General features: G+C 45.4%; 1 protein-coding gene across 2 annotated transcripts; it reads left to right on the forward strand.

The window, feature by feature from the left end:
- On the forward strand, nt 1,786-22,026 carry C1H21orf62 (chromosome 1 C21orf62 homolog). 2 transcript variants are annotated; one of them, XM_005674685.3, is made up of 2 exons: nt 1,786-1,984; nt 20,809-22,026. In XM_005674685.3, exon 2 carries the CDS (start codon nt 20,868-20,870, stop codon nt 21,522-21,524), a length of 657 nt encoding a protein of 218 aa, XP_005674742.2. In that variant the 5' UTR covers nt 1,786-1,984; nt 20,809-20,867; the 3' UTR covers nt 21,525-22,026. The 2 variants fall into 2 exon arrangements, with proteins under 2 accessions (XP_005674742.2, XP_005674743.2); XM_005674686.3 differs by lacking the exon at nt 1,786-1,984 and adding an exon at nt 20,489-20,714.

Genomic DNA, 23,294 nt, shown 5'->3' on the forward strand with positions numbered 1-23,294 from the left:
AGCTTCTGGCACAGTGCAGGAGTGTGGAACAAGCTCACTGGATAAATGATAAAGAAATGAATAAACTTCCCTAGGGAGGTGCTCTCTTCTTTAGCATATTGGCTAATCTGTATACGGGGAATGATAGATTCAATTGCTCCAGTCTTCTAATGTTTTTAAGTAGCAAAACTTTTCTCCATCACCACCATCCATCTGTTTTCTCCCATAATGAGCCCTCATTAGTTAATGAAACAGAATATTTTACATGTTTATTTGTTTTTAACATTTTTTTAAATGAACTTAAGACACAGCTTGCTCCTTGAAAGAAAAGTTATGACCAACCTAGACAGCTTATTAAAAAGCAGAGACGTTACTTTGCCAACAAAGGTCTGTCTAGTCAAAGCTATGGTTTTTCCAGTAGTCATGTATAGATGTGAGAGTTGGACTATAAAGAAAGCTGAGCGCCAAAGAATGGGTGCTTTTGAACCGTGGAGTCAGAGAAGACTCTTGAGAGTCCCTTGGACTGCAAGGAGATCCAACCAGTCCATCCTAAAGGAGATCAGTCCTGAATATTCATTAGGACTGATGCTAAAGCTGAAGCTCCAATACTCTGGCCACCTGATGCAAAGAACTGACTCATTGGAAAAGACCCTGATGCTGGGAAAGATTGAAGGCGGGAAGAGAAGGGGATGACAGAGGATGAGATGGCTGGATGGCATCACCGACTCAATGGACATGAATTTGAGTAAACTCCAGGAGTTGGTGATGGACAGGGAGGCTGGTGTGCTGCAGTCCATGGGGTCACAGAGTCGGACATGACTGAGCAACCGAACTGAAGATAGAGCGGGACTATATCTTTGTTTTGGTTTTTTTTGTTGTTGAAGTTTGGTTGATTTACAATGTTGTGTTAGTTTCTGGTGTATAGCAAAATGGTATACACAGATAGGTGTACATATATTCTTTCTCATATTCTTTTCCATTAAAGGTTATTATAAGATATAGAGTATAGCTCCCTGTGTTACGCAGCAGGACTTTGTTGTTCATCTGTTTCACATACAGTAGTTTACACCTGCTAATTACAAACTTCTAATTTATTCCTGCCCCTCCTCCCGCATGTAGTACCCATGAGTCTGTATGATGCTATTTTGGGGAGGGGGCATGCAGCACGAAGTGTGGAATCTTAGTTCCCCCACCAGGGATCGAACCCACACCCCCATGCGTGGGAAGCTCAGAGTCTTAACCAGTGGACCGCCAGGGAAGTCCCTGGCAACCATAAGTTTGTTTTCTATGTGTGTGAGTCTGGTCCTGTTCTGTAAATCAGTTCATTTGTATCATATTTTAGCGCTAGCTTTGGCAGCACATATACTAAAATTGCATCATATTTAGATTCCACAGATAAGTGATTTCATATGATCTTTGTCTCTGTCTGACTTGCTTCACACAGTGTAATAATCTCTCGTCAGGACTACGTCTTTGGAGCTAAAATGAGTTAATTTTCTCTTTGGAACAACTACACTGGGGCAATTTTCATACGAGTTCGGGTATTCGCCGTAAGTAACAGTTCACTGGGCCAAAAAGAGTGGAACAAAGCATGATCATGATAGTAAAAGCATCAAGGAGTCTTCCACGCTCTACGTTTAATCCATTCAATTTCCTGCTAAAGTAAAATTCCTCACATCACCGTCAGCCCTTCAAGTCAGCATAGAGCAGCAGTCTCCTTTGACTCTTCTGGAAACTTTCCACTTTGGAACTCCCAAAGAGTGGCCAGCAGTGACCAAGACGGGTTCTCTTCTGCTGTGTGGTTCATGAAACTGGAAGGCTGGCAGCGTGCTTCTGGTCGCCATGGAAATGACCAGGGCCACTGGCCTTCTGAAAACGGAAAAGAACAGCAAGTGCAAGAACAGGCATTCCGTCCTTCCTGCCGGCAGATTAAACCAGCTGTCAAGCCTGAGTGAAGGATCAGCCCGGGAGTGAAGGAGACAACCTCTTAGTGGAACTCTGAGATGTAAGTCATTTTCCTGTCCTTTTTTGCAAAGCCTATCAGGCTTAACAGTTTTTAACAGCTTCAGATTTCTGCTGCATGGCAGGAAAGTTCTGTAATGTTTGAAGAGCCACCATCAGCACCACCTTCTTCTGCAGCGTTTGCGTTTCCTGAGTATAACGCACACTTATGAGTCACTTTCACCGTGAAACTCTCCTTTAAGCTTCCGGGCATGTGAATTGCTTTCTACTGAGATTCTCTTTCCTTTCAAAGGAAATGTTTTCAGAACATCAAACAAAGAATGAAGTGGTCTTCTCATTATTCCCTAAATAGATAGACTCACTTAGGTTAATATTATGTAACAGATATCTCCGTGGAATCTGGGCTTCTTGCTTCTATTTTTAAGATCTGGCGAAAAAGTAAAAAAAAAAAAAAAAAAGAAAGAACAAGAAAAATTCCAGCTATATTTCCTGTTGGTCTTTAACGCTAAATAAGAACTCAGTGAAAGAGTTATGTGTTATATCGCTTTTCCTTATTGTGATCACAAGCAAAACTGGGAACTCTCAAAACATTGGTTTTTATTATTTCTTTGCTCTGCTTTTAGCTCATAATGTTCTATTTATCTAATGGTGTTATATTTACTGTTTATTCACACACTATTCATTAAAAAACATAGGAAGACAAGAAGAAATCAAATTTAGATGAGCATCAACATTTAGATCAGTTAACTTTTTAAAAAATTGGCCCCTGTATTCAAAAGTGAAACAAACAAGATAAATACTATAGCAAAAGGCGACAGGCTTACAGGGATGTCTTAGTCAAAACCAGTAACCCTTACGCAGTTCTGCAGATACTTCGTTGTTTCATAAATATGTTTTAGGGGAGTTTCTTAGCAATACGTGTGCTGGTGCATATTGAGGAAAGGAAATGCTTCAAAAGAACTGGGCATAATATTCATATAAACCTGTCCTTAAAAACTACCAAAACTATCGGACCTCTTGCTTGAAATTTTTTTTTTTTGATGAAAGAGTGATCTCTGGGAAGTTTTTCACTTTTATTTTTATACCAAATAATTCAATGTAATACATTACTTAAAATAATGTTTGAAAAGGAAAAAAGACTTCACATCATATTTTTGACAGAAATTGGGCATTTTCTGAAAAGAACAGATCCGACAAAGCCTCTATGGAAATGAATACTTCTCTACAGCTGCTTTGGATCTCTCAATTTTCTTTTTCACCTCAGTATTTCAATTACTTAAACCTAGTATACTATCTCGGAGAAGGCAATGGCACCCCACTCCAGTACTCTCGCCTGGAAAATCCCATGGACGGAGGAGCCTGGTAGGCTGCAGTCCATGGGGTCGCTAAGAATCGGGCACGACTGAGCGACTTCACTTTCACTTTTCACTTTCATGCATTGGAGAAGGAAATGGCAACCCACTCCAGTGTTCTTGCCTGGAGAATCCCAGGGACGGGGGAGCCTGGTGGGCTGCCGTCTGTGGGGTCGCACAGAGTTGGACACGACTGAAGTGACTTAGCAGCAGCAGTATACTATCTACCTTTAAAATTCAGGGTCCGTGGAATTTCCTGGTGGTTCAGTGGCCCTCTCACTGCCAGGGGCCTGGGTTGAACCCCTGGTTGGGGAACTAAGATCCCACAAGCCGTGTGATGTGGACAGAAGAAGCAAGTCAGGTGCAGTGGGTCATGTCTCTGTGTCCGTGGTCAGAAGAGACCATCGCCGTTTCCCGTGGCTGTGTGATCAGGGGCCAGATGTGCTGAGCTGGAGCACCAGTGGTCGGACTAGCTAAGGGTATACCCAGTCATTTGGGCTTCCCAGGTGGCACTATTGGTAAAGGACCCACCTGTCAATGCAGGAGATGTAAGAGACATGGGTTTGATCCCTGGGTCAGGGAAGATCTCCTGGAGGAGGACATGGCCACCCATTCGAGTATTCCTTCCTGGAGGATCCCAGGGACAAAGGACCCTGGCGGGCCATGGTCCATAGCATCGCAGAGAGTCAGACACGACAGAAGCAACTTGCCATGCATACAGGCACATCAAGCCATTTACAGGAAAGGCTTGAGGGGTTTGCAACCATTGGCTAATTAACTCTCACAGGAATCTGTGTCAAGTAGAAAGCTGTATATTTTAGTTAAGACTGCCTATTGGCTCATTCTCGAGAAGCCTTTGTCCCATGTTCCCTGACCATGTTAAAAGAAGTAGCATTCAACCAATGTTGTCCTTAAAGATCTAATTTACAAGTGTCTTCTCAAAAAAAAACAAAAACAAAAACAAGTGTTCTGATGCTTGTGCAAAATGGAACTTCCTTCTTTCCTTTTGTTTCCCATTCATTTAGCTTGAGGTTTCTACACACACTTGAGGTTAAAGGCCACAGAATCTAGTAATGGAATCCAAGGTACAGGATGTCATGTGAGTAAGAACGCAACCCTAGGATGGGAAATAGGGCTGTCATTTCCATCATGACTCCCTAGAGTATATGTGGCTGTCTGGGTTCAAATCTTAGCTGTTTCCTTCTGCCTCTGTGACTGTGACCATGCTGTGAAACCTCTCTGTGTTTCTGATAATGAAAATAGGGTCATAATATCTACTTTTAAGATTATTGCAAGGATTAAATGATATAAGACATGCAATAATACTTCAAACAGTACCTGGTACCAAAAGACACACTTGTTAAATATTATTATTAATATTAAGGAAGTATGTAGTTCCTAATTTCAGTCATTTTCAACAGACATGTAACTCCCACATTTCTTATTTGAAAGTACATTGCCTCTTATCAATGACTGTTTTCTATACTTAGCTAGTTTAACCCCGGGAACACAGGGCTGAGGGGCAGTAAAGGTCTGTGTGTGCATGTCAGTCGCTCAGTCAAGTCCAGCTGTTTGTGACCGCATGGACTGTAGCCCACCAGGCTCCTCTGTCCATGGGATTCTCCAAGCAAGATACTGGGGTGGGTTGCTATTTCCTTCTCCAGGGGACCTTCCCGACCCAGGGACCGAACCCGTGCCTCCTGCATCCCCTGCACTGGCAGGGAGATTCTTTACCACTGCGCCACCCGGGAAGCCCAAAATTTTGTGTAGTAACATTTTAATGCAATAACGTCTCTTCTTCATCTAGCAGTCTGAACTTTCTCAGGAGTCAAGTAGTGTACATTTGACAAGTTAAGTTTGAGGTATCTGTTAGATATTCAGGTAGAGCTATCAAGTGAGATGCTGGATACATGAGCATGAAGTTCAAGGGAGGATTTGGGAGCTGGGTAATGATCAGCATATAGATAATACTGAAATGCAGGGGTCAGCATGCAATCTCCAAGGGAGTGGATATACACAGAGAAGAGAGCCAGTTGCTGAGCAAGGGGTATGCAACAACATCATGGAAGGAGAGAAGATGCTAGCCCGACACTGAGAAGGAATGACCACTGAGGTGGCAAGGAAACAGGGGCATGCAATGGAAAGGAAGAACAGAAGGGTCTTTGCTCAGGAAGGAGGGAGTGGGCAACCATATCAAATGCTAGTGAGCAGTCAGGCACAATGGGACAAGGAAATTAACCATTGGCTTTGACACATTGGACTTCCCTGGTGGCTCAGATGGTAAAGCATCTGTCTACAATGTGAGAGACCCGGGTTCAATCCCTGGGTTGGGAAGATCCCCTGGAGAAGGAAATGGCAATCCACTCCAGTATATTGCCTGGAAAATCCCATGGACAGAGGAGCCTGGAAGGCTACAGTCCATGGGGTCGCAAAGAGTCGGACACGACTGAGTGACTTCACTTCACTTCACTTCCCTTTGACACACTGGGGAATGGGAGTCACTGGGAACCTGACGACAATCGTTCCATTGGGGCCACTCTAAGGGCAGTCTGATTAGAGTGGCTTAAAAATCTGACATAAGCAAGCACTGACTTTCTGTGTGACTATAGATTTGCTTATACAAGCTTGGTTTTTCCTTTATGGTTAACTGAGGTAGACCAATAAGAGGTTGGAGGCAGGCAAGAACTGTCATCCATGAATCTAGTCTACCAAAGATTGGTGAAAGATGTGAAGACAGTTTAAGAGATGAGGGTGGTTTCGTGTGTGTGTGTGTGTGTGTGTGTGTGTGTGTGTGTGCGCGCGTGCACCAGCACTCAGCTGTGTCCAACTCTTTGCCACCCCGTGTACTATAGCCCGTCAGGCTCTTCTGTCCGTGGGATTTCCCAGACAGGAATCCTGGAGTGGGCAGCCATATCCTTCTCCAGGGGATCTTTCCAACCCAGGGACAGAACCCGTATCTCCTGCCCCTCCTGCATTGGCAGGCAGATACTTTACCACTGGGCCCCCTGGGAATCCTGATGGTTTCTCAGCAGATGAGAATCAGAAAACACTTCTGACGTGGGGCAACATAAGCAGTATGAGGTAGCGTCACACACACACACACACACACACACACACACACCCCTATGCACACATGTCAGGACTTGTTCTAACAGTTTTCCCTGATGCCTCTTCTTTCCAGTTGTGACTTATTTCCCATTAAAGGACCACTTCTCATTTGCGTCTCTGAAATGCCTGGTCTCCCAGGTCAGTAAGGAAGCCAGGATCTTCTCCAAGGCCAAGAGCTCTGTAGGAGTCCTTTGTAGTGATGCTTAGTCACTACTTAATGGATGTTCTATTTGACCCAAATTTTGTAGTCCAGTTTATCCACTGGAGCCCTGCTCTTGTCACAGAAACAATCTTCTGTGAGTCATCAATGAGATCAGGAGGCATTCTTTTCACATAAAATTCTCATTTTAGAATTGTTTTAGACGTACAGGGAAATTGTGACGCTAGCACAGAGAGTTCCCATGTACCCAACAACCAGTCTCCCCTTTTATTAGCATCTTACATTGCTATAGTATACATTTGTCACCATTAATGAACCAATATTGATGCATTATTATTATTAACTAATATCCATACTTTATTCAGATTTTTTTAGATACCCAATGTCCTTTTTCTGTTCCAGGATCTCACATTACCTTTAGTTGTAGACATATAAAAACTCTTAAAAATCTTCCAAGAAAGCAACAAATTTCAAATTGCCTTTGGTTCCAATATTTGTAACTAAAACCACTAAAGGAAAAATTTAACCCTTAACTTTTCTGAAATCTAATCATTGAATGCAGATGAAAGGAAAAAGCTTAAGGCTTACATTTTAAGGAAATAGTTTAAGATACTTTATGGGACTGTAATAATGTACAACTGTTAACTGGAAGACCTGAATCCCTTTTTATTGTTCTGGAAGCAGGTAATTAAAATATTAAAGGTCTACCAGCATTTTTTGTTTCTCATCTCCTAGCAAAGGGATTACTCTGGCTTATTTTCCTTGGCAACCTCCCGCTCATATAATACAGGCCCAGTAATTTGAGCAAAGCTCTTCCCATATTAGTTTTATAAGACTGGATGCTTAAATGTTAGATTTTTGGGAAGTTTGCAGCAGGGTTTTATAATCCTTCAACCAAAAGCAGTTCAGGCGATAGTTTCTGATGCCCACAAATATCTATGAGATCAATATGTACTCAACACTGATTCTACTCATGTTTCCTTTTAGTCTGTGGAGTGAGGTGGAAGGATAGCCATCTGGGGCTCTGATTTGGGGCTCATGGTCCCCATCTTGGGTGACTGTGTTTCGTCCTGTGTCTCCATCAGATTCACAGAAATGGTCCAAGGCAACTGCAAACTTAGAGGATGCTCACTGGTAAAGTCACAAGAGGTTGGGGTTGCCTGTTGGGACTTACGCCAGATGTCATTTGATGGCCTTCAAGGAGATTCAGAGGCAAGACATGGGATATTGAGCTCAAATACACCCACTCTTTGACTAACACACAAAAGTCCATCATGCTTCCTCTCTCATGGCTGGGCCGTGCGCTGAAATTCACGCTGAAATGGATTTTGCTCGCTGATTTGATCACGTGCTGCACTCCACAATTCTAGGAGGCAAAAGTAAGAGAGGAAGCAAAGGAGGGATACATGCACTCTGACTTAGCTAACGCAGGGATGCGCCTGAATAACACAAGTGTTTATGGAGGGCCTCCACGTGTCAGGCACCAGGGACTGGGAAACCCAGGTCAGCCAGAAGACCAGGGCTTTGTCACAGCAGAGATCCGACTTACACAACATACCAACAGCCGTGGGTCCAGCACCCAATGGGCAAACTGTGCGTGATATCAACATTCAGTTAAGCTCAGTGCTTTCAAAACATGAAATGCCTGTTTTCAGTTAGCTCTTAATTATCTCAGACTAGAAGCTTTTGAGAACATTAGTTTATTTCTACCATTAAACACATTTGTCTGGAAGCAGCAATCCAAGTGATACTTGAAGAGGTCCTGGCTTCCCCAACCGTTGGGCACATATAAAGCTAAATTAACACTAACTGCTTATAATTGATTGGCTTGTGTTCCCACCCTCCTGATACAGGTCCTTGCCTCCTTCCATACCACTATGTCTACACAATAACGTCTCCACTAATCATTTCTTGGGGTCCCCAGGATTGCCTTACCTGTGTTCCCAAGGGGTCCTTTCATGTGCCTCTGTCACCGTTGGATGTTAACTGTCCCATGCTGCTGCTAAGGGGCTTCCTGTTGATTCACTTCCCAGAGAGCAGAGTTCAGGAGCATCCCAGTGTGTCCTCCAGGAGGGGCCAAATGATGCCGCCTGCCCCTCACTGTGCAAGACCTGGGCTACCCTCAGTGCAGAAGTGGGGAGAATGCCTCCGTCCCCCACCTCTAAGCCCCACATCTCAGAGCTCTTGAGAGCTGTCTAGGCAACCTCTGCCTACAGTTCCTCTGGACTCAGCCCACAGCTTTAATTAGTCTGGGTTGAGAAGACTGAGCGCTGAAAAATTGATACTTTCAAACTGTGGTGCTGGAGAAGACTCTTGAAAGTCCCTTGGACTGAAAGAAGATCAAACCAGTCAATCCTAAAGGAAATCAACCTTGAATATACATTAGAAGGACTGATACTGAAGCTGAAGCTCCAATACTTTGGCCACCTGATGCGAAGAGCCAACTCATTCAAAAAGATCTTGATGCTGGGAAATATTAAAGGCAAAAGGAGAAGAGGGCAGTAGAAGATGAGATGGTTAGATAGTATCACTGACTCAATGGACATAAATGTGAGCAAACTCAGGGAGACAGTGAAGGACAGAGGACCCTGGCATGCTGCAGTCCATGGGGTCTCGAAGCGTCAGACACAACTTAACGAATGAACAACAACACAATGAAAAAGGAGACGAGTCTGACGCTTCCCTCCACCGACCCCTCCTCCAGACCCCACACATCATCATTATTCTGAGCCTGTTCTCCATTCAGATTTTCCATGCAAGCAGTGTGTTAAATGAGTCATTACTTTAGAGGTTTGCAGAGGTGGCTTTTGGCATGCTCTAATATCCCAAATATATATATTCCTATTATTACTATTAATTTAATTCTGACATTACAAAAGTCATAGTTTATGAATAATACTAAAGTACTCTGTTGGAGTGGAGAAGGCGATGGCACCCTACTTCAGTACTCTTGCCTGGAAAATCCCATGGACAGAGGAGCCTGGTAGGCTGCAGTCCATGGGGTCGTGAAGAGTCAGACATGACTGAGCGACTTCCCTTTCACTTTTCACTTTCATGCATTGGAGAAGGAAATGGCAACCCACTCCAGTGTTCTTGCCTGGAGAATCCCAGGGACGGGGGAGCCTGGCGGGCTGCCGTCTATGGGGTCGCACAGAGTCGGATACGACTGAAGTGACTTAGCAGCACTCTGTTGGAGAAGACTCCTGAGAGTCCGTTGGACTGCAAGGAGATCCAACCAGTCCATTCTAAAGGAGATCAGCCCTGGGTGTGGTTTGGAAGGAATAATGCTAAAGCTGAAACTCCAGTACTTTGGCCACCTCATGTGAAGAGTTGACTCATTGAAAAAGACTCTGATGCTGGGAGGGATTGGGGGCAGGAGGAGAAGGGGACGACCGAGGATGAGATGGCTGGATGGCATCACTGACTCGATGGACGTGAGTCTGAGTGAACTCTGGGAGTTGGTGATGGACAGGGAGGCTTGACGTGCTGCAATTCATGGGGTCGCAAAGAGTCAGACACGACTGAGTGACTGAACTGAACTGAACTGAAAGTACTCTGTGTATTAATATTACAGTTCTTATGATTAGTTGTGATAGTGAATAGCACTAATAGATATATATTAATATTACAACATGATCTTGCTTTACTCTTATTTTAACCCTGTGTGGTTAAACCCTGTGTGGTTTCATTCCCATGCTATTTTAAGAGAAATGATTAAGAAAAGACTCTTTGGATCCAAAATATCCAGTGAGTTTAATAATCACGAAAATAGTTTAAATTGCATCTCCCGAAGACCTGAATTGCACGCTTGAAGCTGATTCTGCCTGAATTCCAACTTGGGGAAACACAAACTTGTACTTTTTCTTTCTCTGGATGAGGAAAGCCATCAGATGACAGCAAATAGTTGAGGTCCTACTGTATAACTCTAAAGAGAAACCGGTCGCCTCAGAGTCACAGTGAGCCCACTTTCCTGGCCCTCATGCTGAGCTTTGTAAACCTCCATGGAAGGGAAGTGATTTTCGTCAACAGGCGCAGGGTGGTGGCTTCAGGATCACCTAGGAGGGTGTGTGAAAACCGAGCAGCTCGTCCCACGGACAGGGTGTATGCCATGGTGGAATGTGAAGAAGAAAGAAACGGCAACACTCATCCTAGTAAGAAAACATTGGGGAGAAACCCAGATTACCTTCAACATCGTAAGCGTTGAGATATTAAACACTAAGCATATCATTCCTCTTTCCGATATCAGCTTACATAGTGTTTATATAGTGTTTATCTCTAACCTGCTTTCTACAGTGCACTTGTGGACCAGAGTCAAAGAAAAGGAAAATGCTGAAAATCCTTTCTTTCTTTTTTTTTTTTTTTTTTCAAAAAATCCTTCTCGAGGTTCTTCACCTAAAGCCTTCATCCAGCATCTCGGTGAGAATCTCATCCATATAACAGAGAGTAGCCAATATTTCCCCTCTGGCCTCCATGGGCAGAGTGATATCACAGCCACGAACAGGCGGGAAGTGGACCTGAGATCAGATGGCCACTGGGCTCTAGACAAGAGTCTCACTCCACCCTTCTCCCATGCTTCTATCTATCCTTTGCTCTCCCTCTAACAGGGAGCAAGGTAGGGCTAAGGCTTTAAGTGCAATCACCTTGGGCAAGAATGTGTTTATTTAAATCTATATTAAGGCTTACCTGGAGTGCTGCAGTCCATGAGGTTGCAAAGAGTTGGACACAGCTTAGGGACTGAACAACAACAAAAATCATTTTCGACCCTTATATGAGAGTCGGTTTTTAGCACCGGGCACCTGAGTTTGAGTAAACTCCGGGAATTGGTGATGGATAGGGAGGCCTGGCGTACTGCAGTCCATGGGATCGCAAAGAGTCGGATACGACTGAATGACTGAACTGAACCTGGAAAGAGTGGATGGAAAGGAATTAAGATGAAGGTACAGCAAGGGAACATCAGGGCGGGAGCCTCGACCTCCTCCCCACCTCCTCAGTTCCACCCTCTTGGTTCTCTCTACCCCCTCAAAGACTCCAGATATTGAAATAAATTTATCTGGAGAGCCTGGAGTTAGAAGGAGTCAGCAAATGGAGAAAGATAAACCATCAGAGAAAATGCAAGTGAAAAGTGTTTTTTCACTTAGAACTCTTTGTCGCCTGGTCTCTGCTCTTGTAATTCAGACTCCGCCTGGCACCTCCATGAGCTTCCATAAGCACAGATCTACGCAGGTCACCCCTGATTACAAACCCTCAGCTCCTCACTTTTGTCGCTTGCAGGGACCTCCAAAGAGGGTGTGTATATACACAAGCCAGTGAGGTGGAAGTGTTAATCACTCAATCATATCTGACTCTTTGTGACCCCGTGGACTGTAGCCCACTAATGGGCTCTATCTGTGGAATTCTCCAGGCAAGAATACCCACTCCAAGGAGTGGGTAGTACTGTCGTTCTCCAGGGGATCTTCCTGACTCAGGGATCAAACTCAGGTCTCCTGCATTGCAGGCAGATTCTTTACTGGCTGGGCCACCAGGGAAGCCATTTTCATGATTCATCTCAAACATTTTAAAGTCCATTCTTTTTGTGTATTTTTTACAATGTAAATAACGTTTAAGTGTGGTATTTCTAAAACCTTTATAAATTAAAAATTATATCTGTTGGAAAGGGTTCTTATTTAAGGAGTGAAGATCAGAAGAGTTTGGAGACCAGACCCCTTAGCTTGGTTGGCACAGTCCCAGCCTCGTTCCTAGCCTCGTGACCCAAAGACACACTAAGTACTCTAGACTGAGATTTTGCTGAAATTGCTTTTCTGTCTTCAGCATCTCAGCTTTCCTTATCCCAGCCACTCTCTTCTCAGTCCAGACAGCACGTTCTTTGGGAGTCTTTCGCATTCCTGCCCAGCACTCCAGCTGTGTCTTTAATTAGCACCCACCAGTCACTTCACTTTACAGTTAGTTCCCCAGCTGTTTGTTCCCATAGAGCATGCAATGTCCCTTGGGCAACCTGTCAGGCCGCTGTGGTAAGTGAGGCCATCTTTCCACTGTCTGTGTCAGCAAGCAGTGGGCACCCTTTTGATAAAATAATCCAGAGTGTGGGTACATCTCTCCCTTTATGGGACACACCCAAGATTCCAAATTGTCTCCTTTTCTGGAATTGTTATCATTTCCACCACCTCCAAATATTAGAGGAGTTTTGCAGGGACACCCTCTAGGGATGGCATTTGGGGGAGACATCCTTGCCTAGCTCCTCAAGTCCTGCATCCAAGTGGGTTTTTTTTTTTTTGGATATCCAGACACTGGATTTCTTCTGCCTTTCTGCCCCATGCTACCATTCAGATTTATATTTCAGACCGTCTGCTTCTTACTGGAGCATCTCATCAGTGTCTGGTTCTCTTACTTCTCTAGTTTCTTCCATTGAGTCTTTTCCTTAAATTGCCTTTCCACTTAAAAAAAATCACTCCTAATTTCAAATTAAACTTACTTCTGAATTAAAATTTGAGATCTCTGTTCAGTTTTAATTGTGGCAGGGATTTGGAGAACGTTACTCTCTATTCCCACAGTCGTTTTTCTTGTCTTCTGTGTTAAGACTATAGAATTCAAAACATCGTTATTCATGACATTTCAAATCTGTTTTCAGGAAAATGGTCCAAATGCTATCCTCCCACTGACACACTATCTCCTTACTAGTAATATCTTCTTATAAACAAAACTAGTCCAGTTTGAAACGTTCCCTTTGGAGCCAAGTATAAACATTATCTAAATTTTGGGTGTAATCCTAGATTGGGAAGGAATCTGTGTGGAATTTGTTTTGAAGTTGTCTGATGTCTGTATCTGCTCAATTCAGGAGTCTTTGCTTTTGTGCAGCTAGCTGTTCACATTAATTGCACTCAGGATTTTCCAACTGCAATATAAAAATGATATTTGCACTAAGTCTGAATAGGACCTCTGGTTTCTGGACATGTTCAGTGATTCCATGATCAAAGAGTCAATGATCATACACGGCTTTCAGCCTCTTGCCTGAAAGGTTTAGGAGGATTGACACCACTTGAGCTTTTGCCGTCGTTGCATAAAGTCATTCTTTGTGTCTTACAACCTAGGTGTGGTCAGTAACTTTTAGTGCCCACCAATACCCATCCTCTCCTCTTCCTTCCTGGTACACTGCTGGGCATCATTTCCAAGCTGCGTGCAGTCAGGTGGCTCAGTTCTGGCCCATGAAATGTGGGCAGAAAATGCTGTGGAGGACCTGAGGTCTCTAGAAGTTAGCATTAAAAAAAAATAGAGCCTGAGTCCCTGAATGACTGTGTGGAGCCGAGTAAATCCACCATATGCCTTTAACGGCATTAGACTGTAGTGTAAGGAAGCAATTAAACCTTATCCTGGTTTCACTACACATTTGTTCATTTGTGGGCAGATTCTAGCATGGCATAAAAAGACGGGCACAGATAGATCCCATGCCCCCTGCCCCTTCCTATGTCCCTGCCCCTAGGGTTGTGGAGGGGGTTCATATTAGGTCGCAGCAGGCAAATCTCAGTGATGGAGTGAGCACAGGAAAGGCTGGGACACTGAGAAAATGATATGTCAGAGCAAGCCAGAGGATTCCAGCCCCACAGGACCCTCACTCGCCTTGCTTCCTACTGCTGTCTAGTCACAGCTATGGTTTTTCCAGTAGTCGTATATGGATGTGAGGGTGGACCATAAAGAAAGCTGAACACCCAGGAATTGATGCTTTTGAACTATGGTGTGAAGACTCTTGAGAGTCCTTTGGACTGCAAGGAGATCGAACCAGTCCATCCTAAAGGAAATCAGTCCTGACTATTCTTTAGAAGGACTGATGCTGAAGTTCCAATACTTTGGCCACCTGATGCAAAGAACTGACTCATTGGAAAAGTTCAATGCTGGGAAAGATTGAAGGCAGGAGGAGAAGGGGACGACAGAGGATGAGATGGTTGGATGGCATCACCGACTAGATGGACATGAGTTTGAGCAAGCTCTGGGAGATGGTGAAGGACAGGGAAGGCTGTTGTGCTGCAGTCCCTGGGGTCACAAAGAGTCGGACATGACTGGGCAGCTGACCTGAACCAAACTGACTGCTACTCTTGCCGTCTTCATAAACTGTCCATCTCTCTATCCTGCTTTTTGATTATAAAAATTCTGATCACCCTATGATAATTACATAGATAATGTTCCTTTTATCTTTCCCATTCAAGAAATATTCCTCTAATCGGATATCACCTCCCCTGTGAACTTAGCCACTCCCAGGGAGTCCTGGTGCAGACTGAATATCCCGTACGAGTTGTGGTCATGATTATTATCGCGTGACACTGTGACTACTGGTTCAGTGTGTCCTTGGCTAGAGTGTAACACCTTGGCAGAGCTCCTATTGGCTTTATTTTCTCCACTTCTAGCACAGTCCAGGCACAAAGCAAGTGCTCAACAAATGTTTACTGAGTGAATGAAGAAAGCCTAGTTTATCAAATGTCAGTGCGCCAAGACTCCTTCAACTGCTCAGTATAGAATCCCAATTCAAACTGGCTTGAATAGGGGAAAAGTGTGGTTCACATCTATTTTAAAAAATCAGGAAAGAATGTCACTACGCCATGTGCCACAACTGCTGCGTCACTGCTCTGGAGCCCTTGAGCTGCAACTACTGAGTCCACGCACCTGGAGCCTGCGCTCCTCAACAAGAGAAGCCTTTGGAACGAGAAGCCGGTGTACCACAGCTAGAGAGCAGACCCGCCCTCTGCAACCAGAGAAAGCCTCTGTGCAGCAATGAAGACCTAGCACAACCAAAAATCAAATAAATCATGTTTTTAAAAAAAAGAAAGAATGTCAGGCATAGCTTGATCTGGGTGCTGAAAAACAAAAAAGATTGTTAGGAATATCTTTCCACTTCTTATCTCTGTTTTTCTCTGGGTTGGCTTCACTCTCAAGCTCACCCCTTCTGGACACTTGGCACTTGCCAACGGATCCATGGTTCCCTTCTACAAGTTCAGCAGCCTCCAGAGAAAACCATCCTTCCCACGGTGCCACCCCAACTATGGGTAGAGGCAGATCAAGCGGCTGGGGTAGGGACCTGTCTGCAGGTCCAGTGGCTGAGACTCTGCACTTCTGATGCAGGGGGACCAGGCTCGATTCCTGGTCAGGGAACTAGATCCCACAGGCAGCAACTAAGACCTGGCGCAGCCAAATAAATAAATATTAAAGGGGGGTGGGGGGGGGTGGGGCAAAGTGACACACTTGCACCCATTCTGCTTACGCCAGTCTGGAATTTACCTCCAAATGAACAGTGGGAAAGAGTCTGCCTGCAATGCCAGAGACAAGGGTTCGATCCCTGGGTTGGGAAGATCCCCTGGAGAAGGAAATGGCAACCCACCCCAGTATTCTTGCCGGGAGAATCCCAAGGACAGAGGAGCCTGGCGGGCCACAGTCCATGGGGGTCACAAACAGTCGGACAAGACTGAGCAACTGAGCACGCACAAATACGTCATGAAAGTCAGGTGCTCACAATCCACAGTCAAGAAAACTAAAGAAAGAAACTCATGGTAAGACTGAAGGAGAACAATGTCCACATAGCATCTTTGAGGAAACCACGTAAACCCGTTACCAGGGACACTTGGCCCACTCTGTGTCCCTTCATGAGGCCCCATGCATCTGGCCTCCTTGGTCTGGCCTTCAGTCTCCCTGACATCCAGAAGGCAGGGCTCTCGCTGAGGTCCGGCCAGGTCTTTGACTGCTGGGAAGTTGCTCACAAATCCCTTTGGGGACCTCCAGCCCAACTTGTTCCGGGAAATTCATGTTCTTTTCCTATCTTCAGTTCAGTTCAGTCACTCAGTCGTGTCTGACTCTGCGACCCCATGGACTGCAGCACACCAGGCCTCCCTATCCATCACCAACTCTTGGAGTTCACTCAAACCATGTCCATTGAGTCAGTGATGCCATCCAGCCATCTCATCCTCTGTCGTCCCCTTCTCCTCCTGCCCTCAATCCCTCCCAGCATCAGGGACTTTTCAAATGAGTCAGTTCTTCCTATCAGGTGGCCAAAGTGTCTTACCCCTATCTTTTTCCACCTGTGCCTCTGATCAGTATCTACACTTAAGAGAATGATATCAATACTTTGTTGCCAGGTTTCAGCTGATGGATAGATGCCCCTCCCTTCCTTTCCCTCCAAGGCTGGGAGCAAAGCAGGCCAGTGGTACTGGCGTCAGCATTCCTAGTCCAGGGATGAAGAGGTTTCTGGGACATGAAGTCCTAGAAACCTTCAGTGGAATCTGGGACAAATAATCATCTAAAATTGTCTTGTAATTAATAAATTATGCACTGTTCCTTACTAAATGGGGTACTTACCATCACATTGCAACACAATTTAAAACCGTTAAGCCTCTCGTTCAGGGAGAATTATGGCTCTACACATTTCTCAAACTCTTTCTTTCGCTACAAAATCAACTAATGAATAAATCCTTTAAGAAAACCCTGTGAAATATAGATACTACTAGACGATGTAAACAGGCAGAAAGCAGGTCTAAGAACTTGCAGTAAAACACACTCCGATATGGATGCTGGGTACGGTGCATGCAAACAAGAAGAGCCTGAATATCCACCAAGCTAAAGTGGCAGAAGGGACACAGTTAACAAGAATATGTTGAATCTGTGTGTTAAACGTATTACTCAGCCATAAGAAAGAATGAAATAATGCCATTTGCAGCAATGTGGATGGACCTAGAGACTGGTGTGGGGCTTCCCTGGTAGCTCAGCTGGTAAAGAATCCCCCTGCAATTCAGGAGACCCTGGTTTGATTCCTGGGTTAGGAAGATCTGCAGGAGAAGGGATAGGCTACCCGCTCCAGTATTCTTGGGCATCCCTGGTGGCTCAGCGGTAAAGAATCCACCTGCCATGCGGGAGACCTGGGTTGGGACGATTCCCTGGAGAAGGGAAGGACTACCCATTCCAGTATTCTGGCCTGGAGAATTCCATGGACTATAGTCCACAGGGTAGCAAAGAGTTGGACATGACTGAGTGACTTTCACTTTCAGAGACTGGTGTTCTGAGTGAAGTGAATTAGAGAAAGACAAATATATGATATCGCTTATATGTGGAATCTAAAAAAAGAGGTATAAATGAACCCATTTACAAAGCAGAAATAGAGTCACAGATGTACAAAACAACCTTATGAGTACTAAGGGGTAAGGGAGGGAGGAATAATTTGGGATATTGGGATTGACATTTATACAGTATTATATATAAAACATATAGTTAACAAGGACCTACTGTACAGTACAGAGAACTCTTCTCAATACTCTGTAACGACCTATATGGGAATAGAATCTAAAAAAAGAGTGGATATATGTATGTGCATAACTGAATTACTTTTCTGTACAGCAGAAACTAACCCAACATTGTAAATCAACTAAACTCCAGTAAAAATTAATTAAGAAAATTTTTTTTGAAAAATCCATTGTGAGAAAGGAGAAAACCACTGCTTATACTTTTAAAAAAGGTAAAACTCAAACTCTGTGGCAACTTCAAAATAAACATAAAGCACTATCAAACGTCTTATCCAGTTTCCTGAATGGACTCTTAGCTTGCCTCTCTGCTATGATCCTGTGTGTGTATCTTCAGGAGTTCAGTTCAGTTCAGTTGCTCAGTCATGTCCGACTCCTTGCGACCCCATGAACTGCCGCACGCCAGGCCTCCCTGTCCATCGCCAACTCCCGGAATTCACCCAAACCCACATCTATTGAGTCGGTGATGCCATCCAACCATCTCATCCTCTGCCGTCCCCTTCTCCTCCTGCCCTCAATCTTTCCCAGCATCAGAGTCTTTTCAAATGAGTCAGCTCTTCGCATCAGGTAGCCAAAGTATTGAAGTTTCAGCTTCAACATCAGTCCTTCCAATGAACACCCAGGACTGATTTCCTTTAGGATGGACTGGTTGGATCTCCTGCTGTCCAAGGGACTCTCAAGAGTCTTCTCCAACTCCACAGTTCAAAAGCATCCATTCTTCAGCACTCAGCTTTCTTTATAGTCCAACTCTCACATCCATACATGACCACTGGAAAAACCATAGCCTTGACTAGACTGACCTTTGTTGGCAAAGTAATGTCTCTGCTTTTTAATATGCTGCCTACTAGCTTCCCTGGTAACTCAGTCGATCCCCAGGTAGGGAAGATCCTGTGGAGGAGGAACTGGCAACCCACTCCAATACTCTTGCCTGGAAAACTCCATGGATGGAGAAGCCTGGTAGGCTGCAGTCCACGGGATTGCCAAGAGTTGGACACGACTGAGCAACTTCACTGACTGACTGACTAGGTTGGTCATAACTTTCCTTCCAAGGACTGACATCCTCAGTTCAGCCTTCTTTACCTTCCTCTTTTGCATAGGCGCCCTCGGGGCAGGATCCAGGTTTTGTTTCTCTCTGTATCTTCACTCTCCTAGCCTCTGGTCCTCACATGCAGGCCTGGCCCACCTGGGGCACTGGAAGCAGAATCAAGTCCCACGGAGCTCTTTGCTCATTTTCTCATTCTGCGCTGCATCCCCAGGGCTAGCAAAGTGCCTGCCACCTAGGAAACTCCCCATGAGCAGTTGGATGAATGGACGGATGACATTGTGACTGCTGTGAACCAATGTCTCCCCTCCTGTTCAGGTGTACTTGGCTGAGACGATTCATTATCTCCTTACCCTCCCTCCAGCTCCTGCTGATGGCCTTGTGCTGCCCGTGTACCCGCCCTAGCATTCTTAGCTCTGTCCCCGCTGGGTTTCGCGCTGACCTGCGCTGCCCTCTTGTAGCCTCATCTCGCTCCCTAAAGGGTGCGGGTCAGCCTAGCTCCTTTCCCGCCTTCACCATCTTCTCTGGACACATGTTTATTCCCCCGGGCACTGACTTTCCATCGGTGTCTCCTTAGCACTCCTCCTGCGGGGGCTGTCGCCAGGTCCTGTTCAGAGGTCTCATTCCCAGCATCTTGCCGTGCCCACCGCCATATGGATAGATACCCTGGATTATATTGTTTTCTCTCTTCGGTCATCAGCTAAGTCAGCAGAAATTTACTTATTTTTGAAAAACTGAAATCTGGTGTCCTATTTCACAAGGTGTGTCATTTCAGTCACACCCCATAAAAGAACACCACACACACATCAATTAAACGCCAGACACCCATAGGGCATTTTCACCCAAATTGGACACCAGGGCTGCTCTTTCAGTTCAGCATGCATTCCTACCTAATTTGATCACTTATCGGTGTTTACATACTATTTCACATTTTGGAGAAATCAGTTCATAGGACTTCCCTAGGGGTACAGTGGTTAGGAATCACCTGAGAATGCAGGGGGCGCGGGTTCGATCCGTGATCTGGGAAGATCCCACATGCCACTGAGCAACCAAACCCACATGCCACAACTACTGAGCCTGCGAACTCGAGCCTGTGCTTGGCAACAAGTGAAGCCACGGCAACGAGAAGCCTGAGCGCTGGAAGGAGGAGTGTCTGCTGCTAGCCACAAGTGGAGAGAGCCCATGAGGCAGCAAAGACCCCGTGCAACCAACTGAAAAATAAAAAAAAATTAAATCAATTGATACGGTTTGTTTGGGGGAAAGGAGCTGGTAAATCAAGATCCCTGCGGTGAATTGCTGCGCAATGGGTCTTTTCCTTGTCTAGTGACACAGTTAATGTGGGCTACAATTCTGGTCTCGGAGACCAGGAAAATATGAACGGTAGTATAAACAGAGTGATAAGAGGGAGGGGAGCGTGTTTGTCTAGTTAGACATTGAGGTTTACCATTAACTGTTTCATCATCGGTATGCATGCTGCGTTAACAGATAGCACGTGGGTAGCTGATTCCAACAAGAAACCGCTTGTCTCCTGAATTCCAGGAAGTCAGATATTGAGGGGGAGGAGGGAATGTGCGTGCTTAAGTGGGTAAGACAGGCAGTACCCTCCAATCACTCCAATTCTCCATCCGCAGGCAGTAGGTCTCCTCCCCCGGCATCTACTCTTTGCTTGCTTGTTGGCGTGTTCGTCTCACCACCAGCAGACACCACCGGGAGTTTTCCAGCTCACTTTTTCAGATTTTAGGGGCCTGGTTGCTCCCCTCCCCCCTCCCCCACCCCAGGCTCTTAGGAAAGAGCCTGCCCTACACTTGGGCTCCTAGCATCGCCTGCCTTTGCTGGAACTGCAAGTGAGAAAGTTTACATGTTATTTCGGGGGTTCCTTTTTTCCCAGAAGTTGCTCGTTTCTAAGTAGAAACGATAACAAAACTTATTTTCTTTCAGGTGATTTTCAGTGAATCGGCTCATGAAGAGGAACCTGGCTGGCCTGCGCTGAGACGAGAATGGCAGCTCCTTCTGGGCACAGCTTCTTTCTGATCGGTGCGCTGGGCGTCTTTGCACTCAACTGCTTCACCAGGGCTCAGAGGAACGGCACGCTCATTTTCACCAAGGAAAACACCATTCGGAAGTGCAGCTGCTCAGCAGACATCCGAGACTGTGACTACAGTTTGGCCAACCTGATGTGCAGCTGTAAAACCGTGCTGCCTCTTGCCGTTGAGCAAACGAGCTATAGTGACCGTCTGACCATCTGGTTCACAGACACGTCTGCGCTGGGGCTCCTGCTGAACTTCACGCTTGTCCGGGACCTGAAGCTTTCCCTGTGCAGTACCAACATTCTCCCCACTGAATACCTGGCTATTTGCGGTCTGAAGAGGCTTCGGGTCAGCACGGAGGCCAAGCATCCCTCCCCTGAACAGAGTTTACTCATCCACGACGGTGGGGAGAGTGAATCCAGAGAGAAGCCCACATTCCAGCGAGGCTGGCAAACCTGTATGTATCTCTCCTTCTTAGATATGGCACTCTTCAACAGGGAGTCCGCCTTAAAATCATACAGTGTTGCGAACTCTGCCAGCATGGCCAACAACTTCCCCTGCTTTTCCCACCTTAAAACCTTCCCAGTTCTAAACAACAAAAGCTACGTCGTCACCTTCATTTACTAACATCGTAGCCGTGCCCGGTCCTCCGGGGACTTCGGCATCTGCTGGATGATCTCAACAAGGGATCTGTGAACAAGGTCATGGGTATTCCTAGCCTCAACTTCACTTCTCCTCCAGCCTCCTTTCACACAGAGCCAGCCCTCTGCTCCACCCATGCCTGGCCATAGGAAAACAAAATAAAAACAAGCAAAAAACCTACTTGATTCAGTCTAGAAGCATATGCTGGGGGCCAGCTAGAGGCTAGGTTTTTGCTACTAAGGGAGGGTAGGGAAATGTCAGATCAGTGCACCCCAAGGACTGCTTAGTGGACCTCAGCAGAGGGGATGAACCCTAAAGAAAGGCGTCTTCCAGGTTTCCCCTGGATACTATAGATAGTACCCATTTTTTAAAATTAAACCAATTTTTGAAAATGGCAATTATGGTGATGCAGTGGTTGACACTTGCCTTTCAATGCAGGGGATGCCAGTTCGATCCCTGGTCAGGGAACTAAGATCCCACATGCCTCATGGCCAAAAAACCAAACTATAAAACAGAAGCAGTGTGTAACAAATTCAATAAAGACTTTCAAAAAATGAAAGAGAACGGAAACTGTTAGTCGCTCATTCTTGTCTCACTTTCCACAGCCAGTGGACTGTAGCCCACCAGGCTTCTCTAGCCATGGACTTCTCTAGGCAACAACACGGGAATATGTAGCCATTTCTTTCTCCAGGGGATCTTCTCGACCCAGGGATCACACTTGGGTCTCCTGGCAGATTCTTTACCATCTGCCATCTGAGCCACCAAGGAAGCCCTTAAGAAAAAAAAAAAAGAAGTCCACATCAAAAAAAAAAAAAAAACTTAAAAAAATAAAAGCATCTTCCTTCAAAACACTGCCTTTTTCCTCCCCCTCTTCATGTTCTTGCACAGGCTGGAATTCCCCTACATAGAGAACGACAGGCTTCAGTGGTTTTGGGACAAGGAGCCCCTCAAAATGATTAAATCCTCTTAGACTGGTATTTTCCAAACATCTTGTAAAGCACATTCACACTGAGAAAGGGAAGTCCTGTGAGTGTGTTCAGTGGTGGGGAGTGGGGGGCGGTGGGGGTGGGGAGGGTTGAAGCCTGGCGGATATGGTGGAACCTTAGGGCTGAATGAGAACATCAGGGTCCGAGAGGGAAGTCACAAAAGCCAAGTGCATTGGGGTTTTTGTTGCTTAGAACGAGGCCTAAATCCGGGGAAATCTCTCTCCCTCTAGCCCTTCTCTCCCTCTCTTGCCTTGCCACCTCCTGCCTTTGGCCCGGCTATGCCGCTTCCCCAGTGTTCCTCCCCTCCTCCTCCTGCTCCAGAAATCAGAGCTTAGATTAATACTACTGGAACTGTGTTTGACCACATTAGGGGCTGGCCTGGGAATGTAATAACCCCTTCATAACACTACTCGCATGGGTAAATACATCCAGATTACTGATGGATGATTAACAGAGAACTTTTAGGGCTTGGTCCATTTGGAAGTTTAAGACTGGAAAGTGAAGACACTCTGTATGATTGGGTTAACATAAAATGCTTTATGTGTGTTCATACAAAGAACTAAGGCAATATTTTTCATTAATTTTCACTGGAGGATAGTTTCTTTACAAAGATGTATCAACTTCTGCTCTCAGCAAAGAATACACGCAGGCACGTGCCCTCTCTCTTTTGGATTTCCTCCCGTGTAGGTTACCAGCCAGCACGGAGGAGAGTTCTCTGTGCTGTACTGCGGGTTCTCCTCAGTTATCTATTCTATAGATAGTATCCATT

Source organism: Capra hircus, chromosome 1, assembly GCF_001704415.2.
Source record: "Capra hircus breed San Clemente chromosome 1, ASM170441v1, whole genome shotgun sequence".
In the NCBI taxonomy this organism is placed as follows: domain Eukaryota; kingdom Metazoa; phylum Chordata; class Mammalia; order Artiodactyla; family Bovidae; genus Capra; species Capra hircus.

What these genes read in the sequence shown, in the direction of transcription:
- C1H21orf62 (XM_005674685.3), top strand. Translation starts at nt 20,868, where the DNA reads ATGGCAGCTCCTTCTGGGCACAGCTTCTTTCTGATCGGTGCGCTGGGC.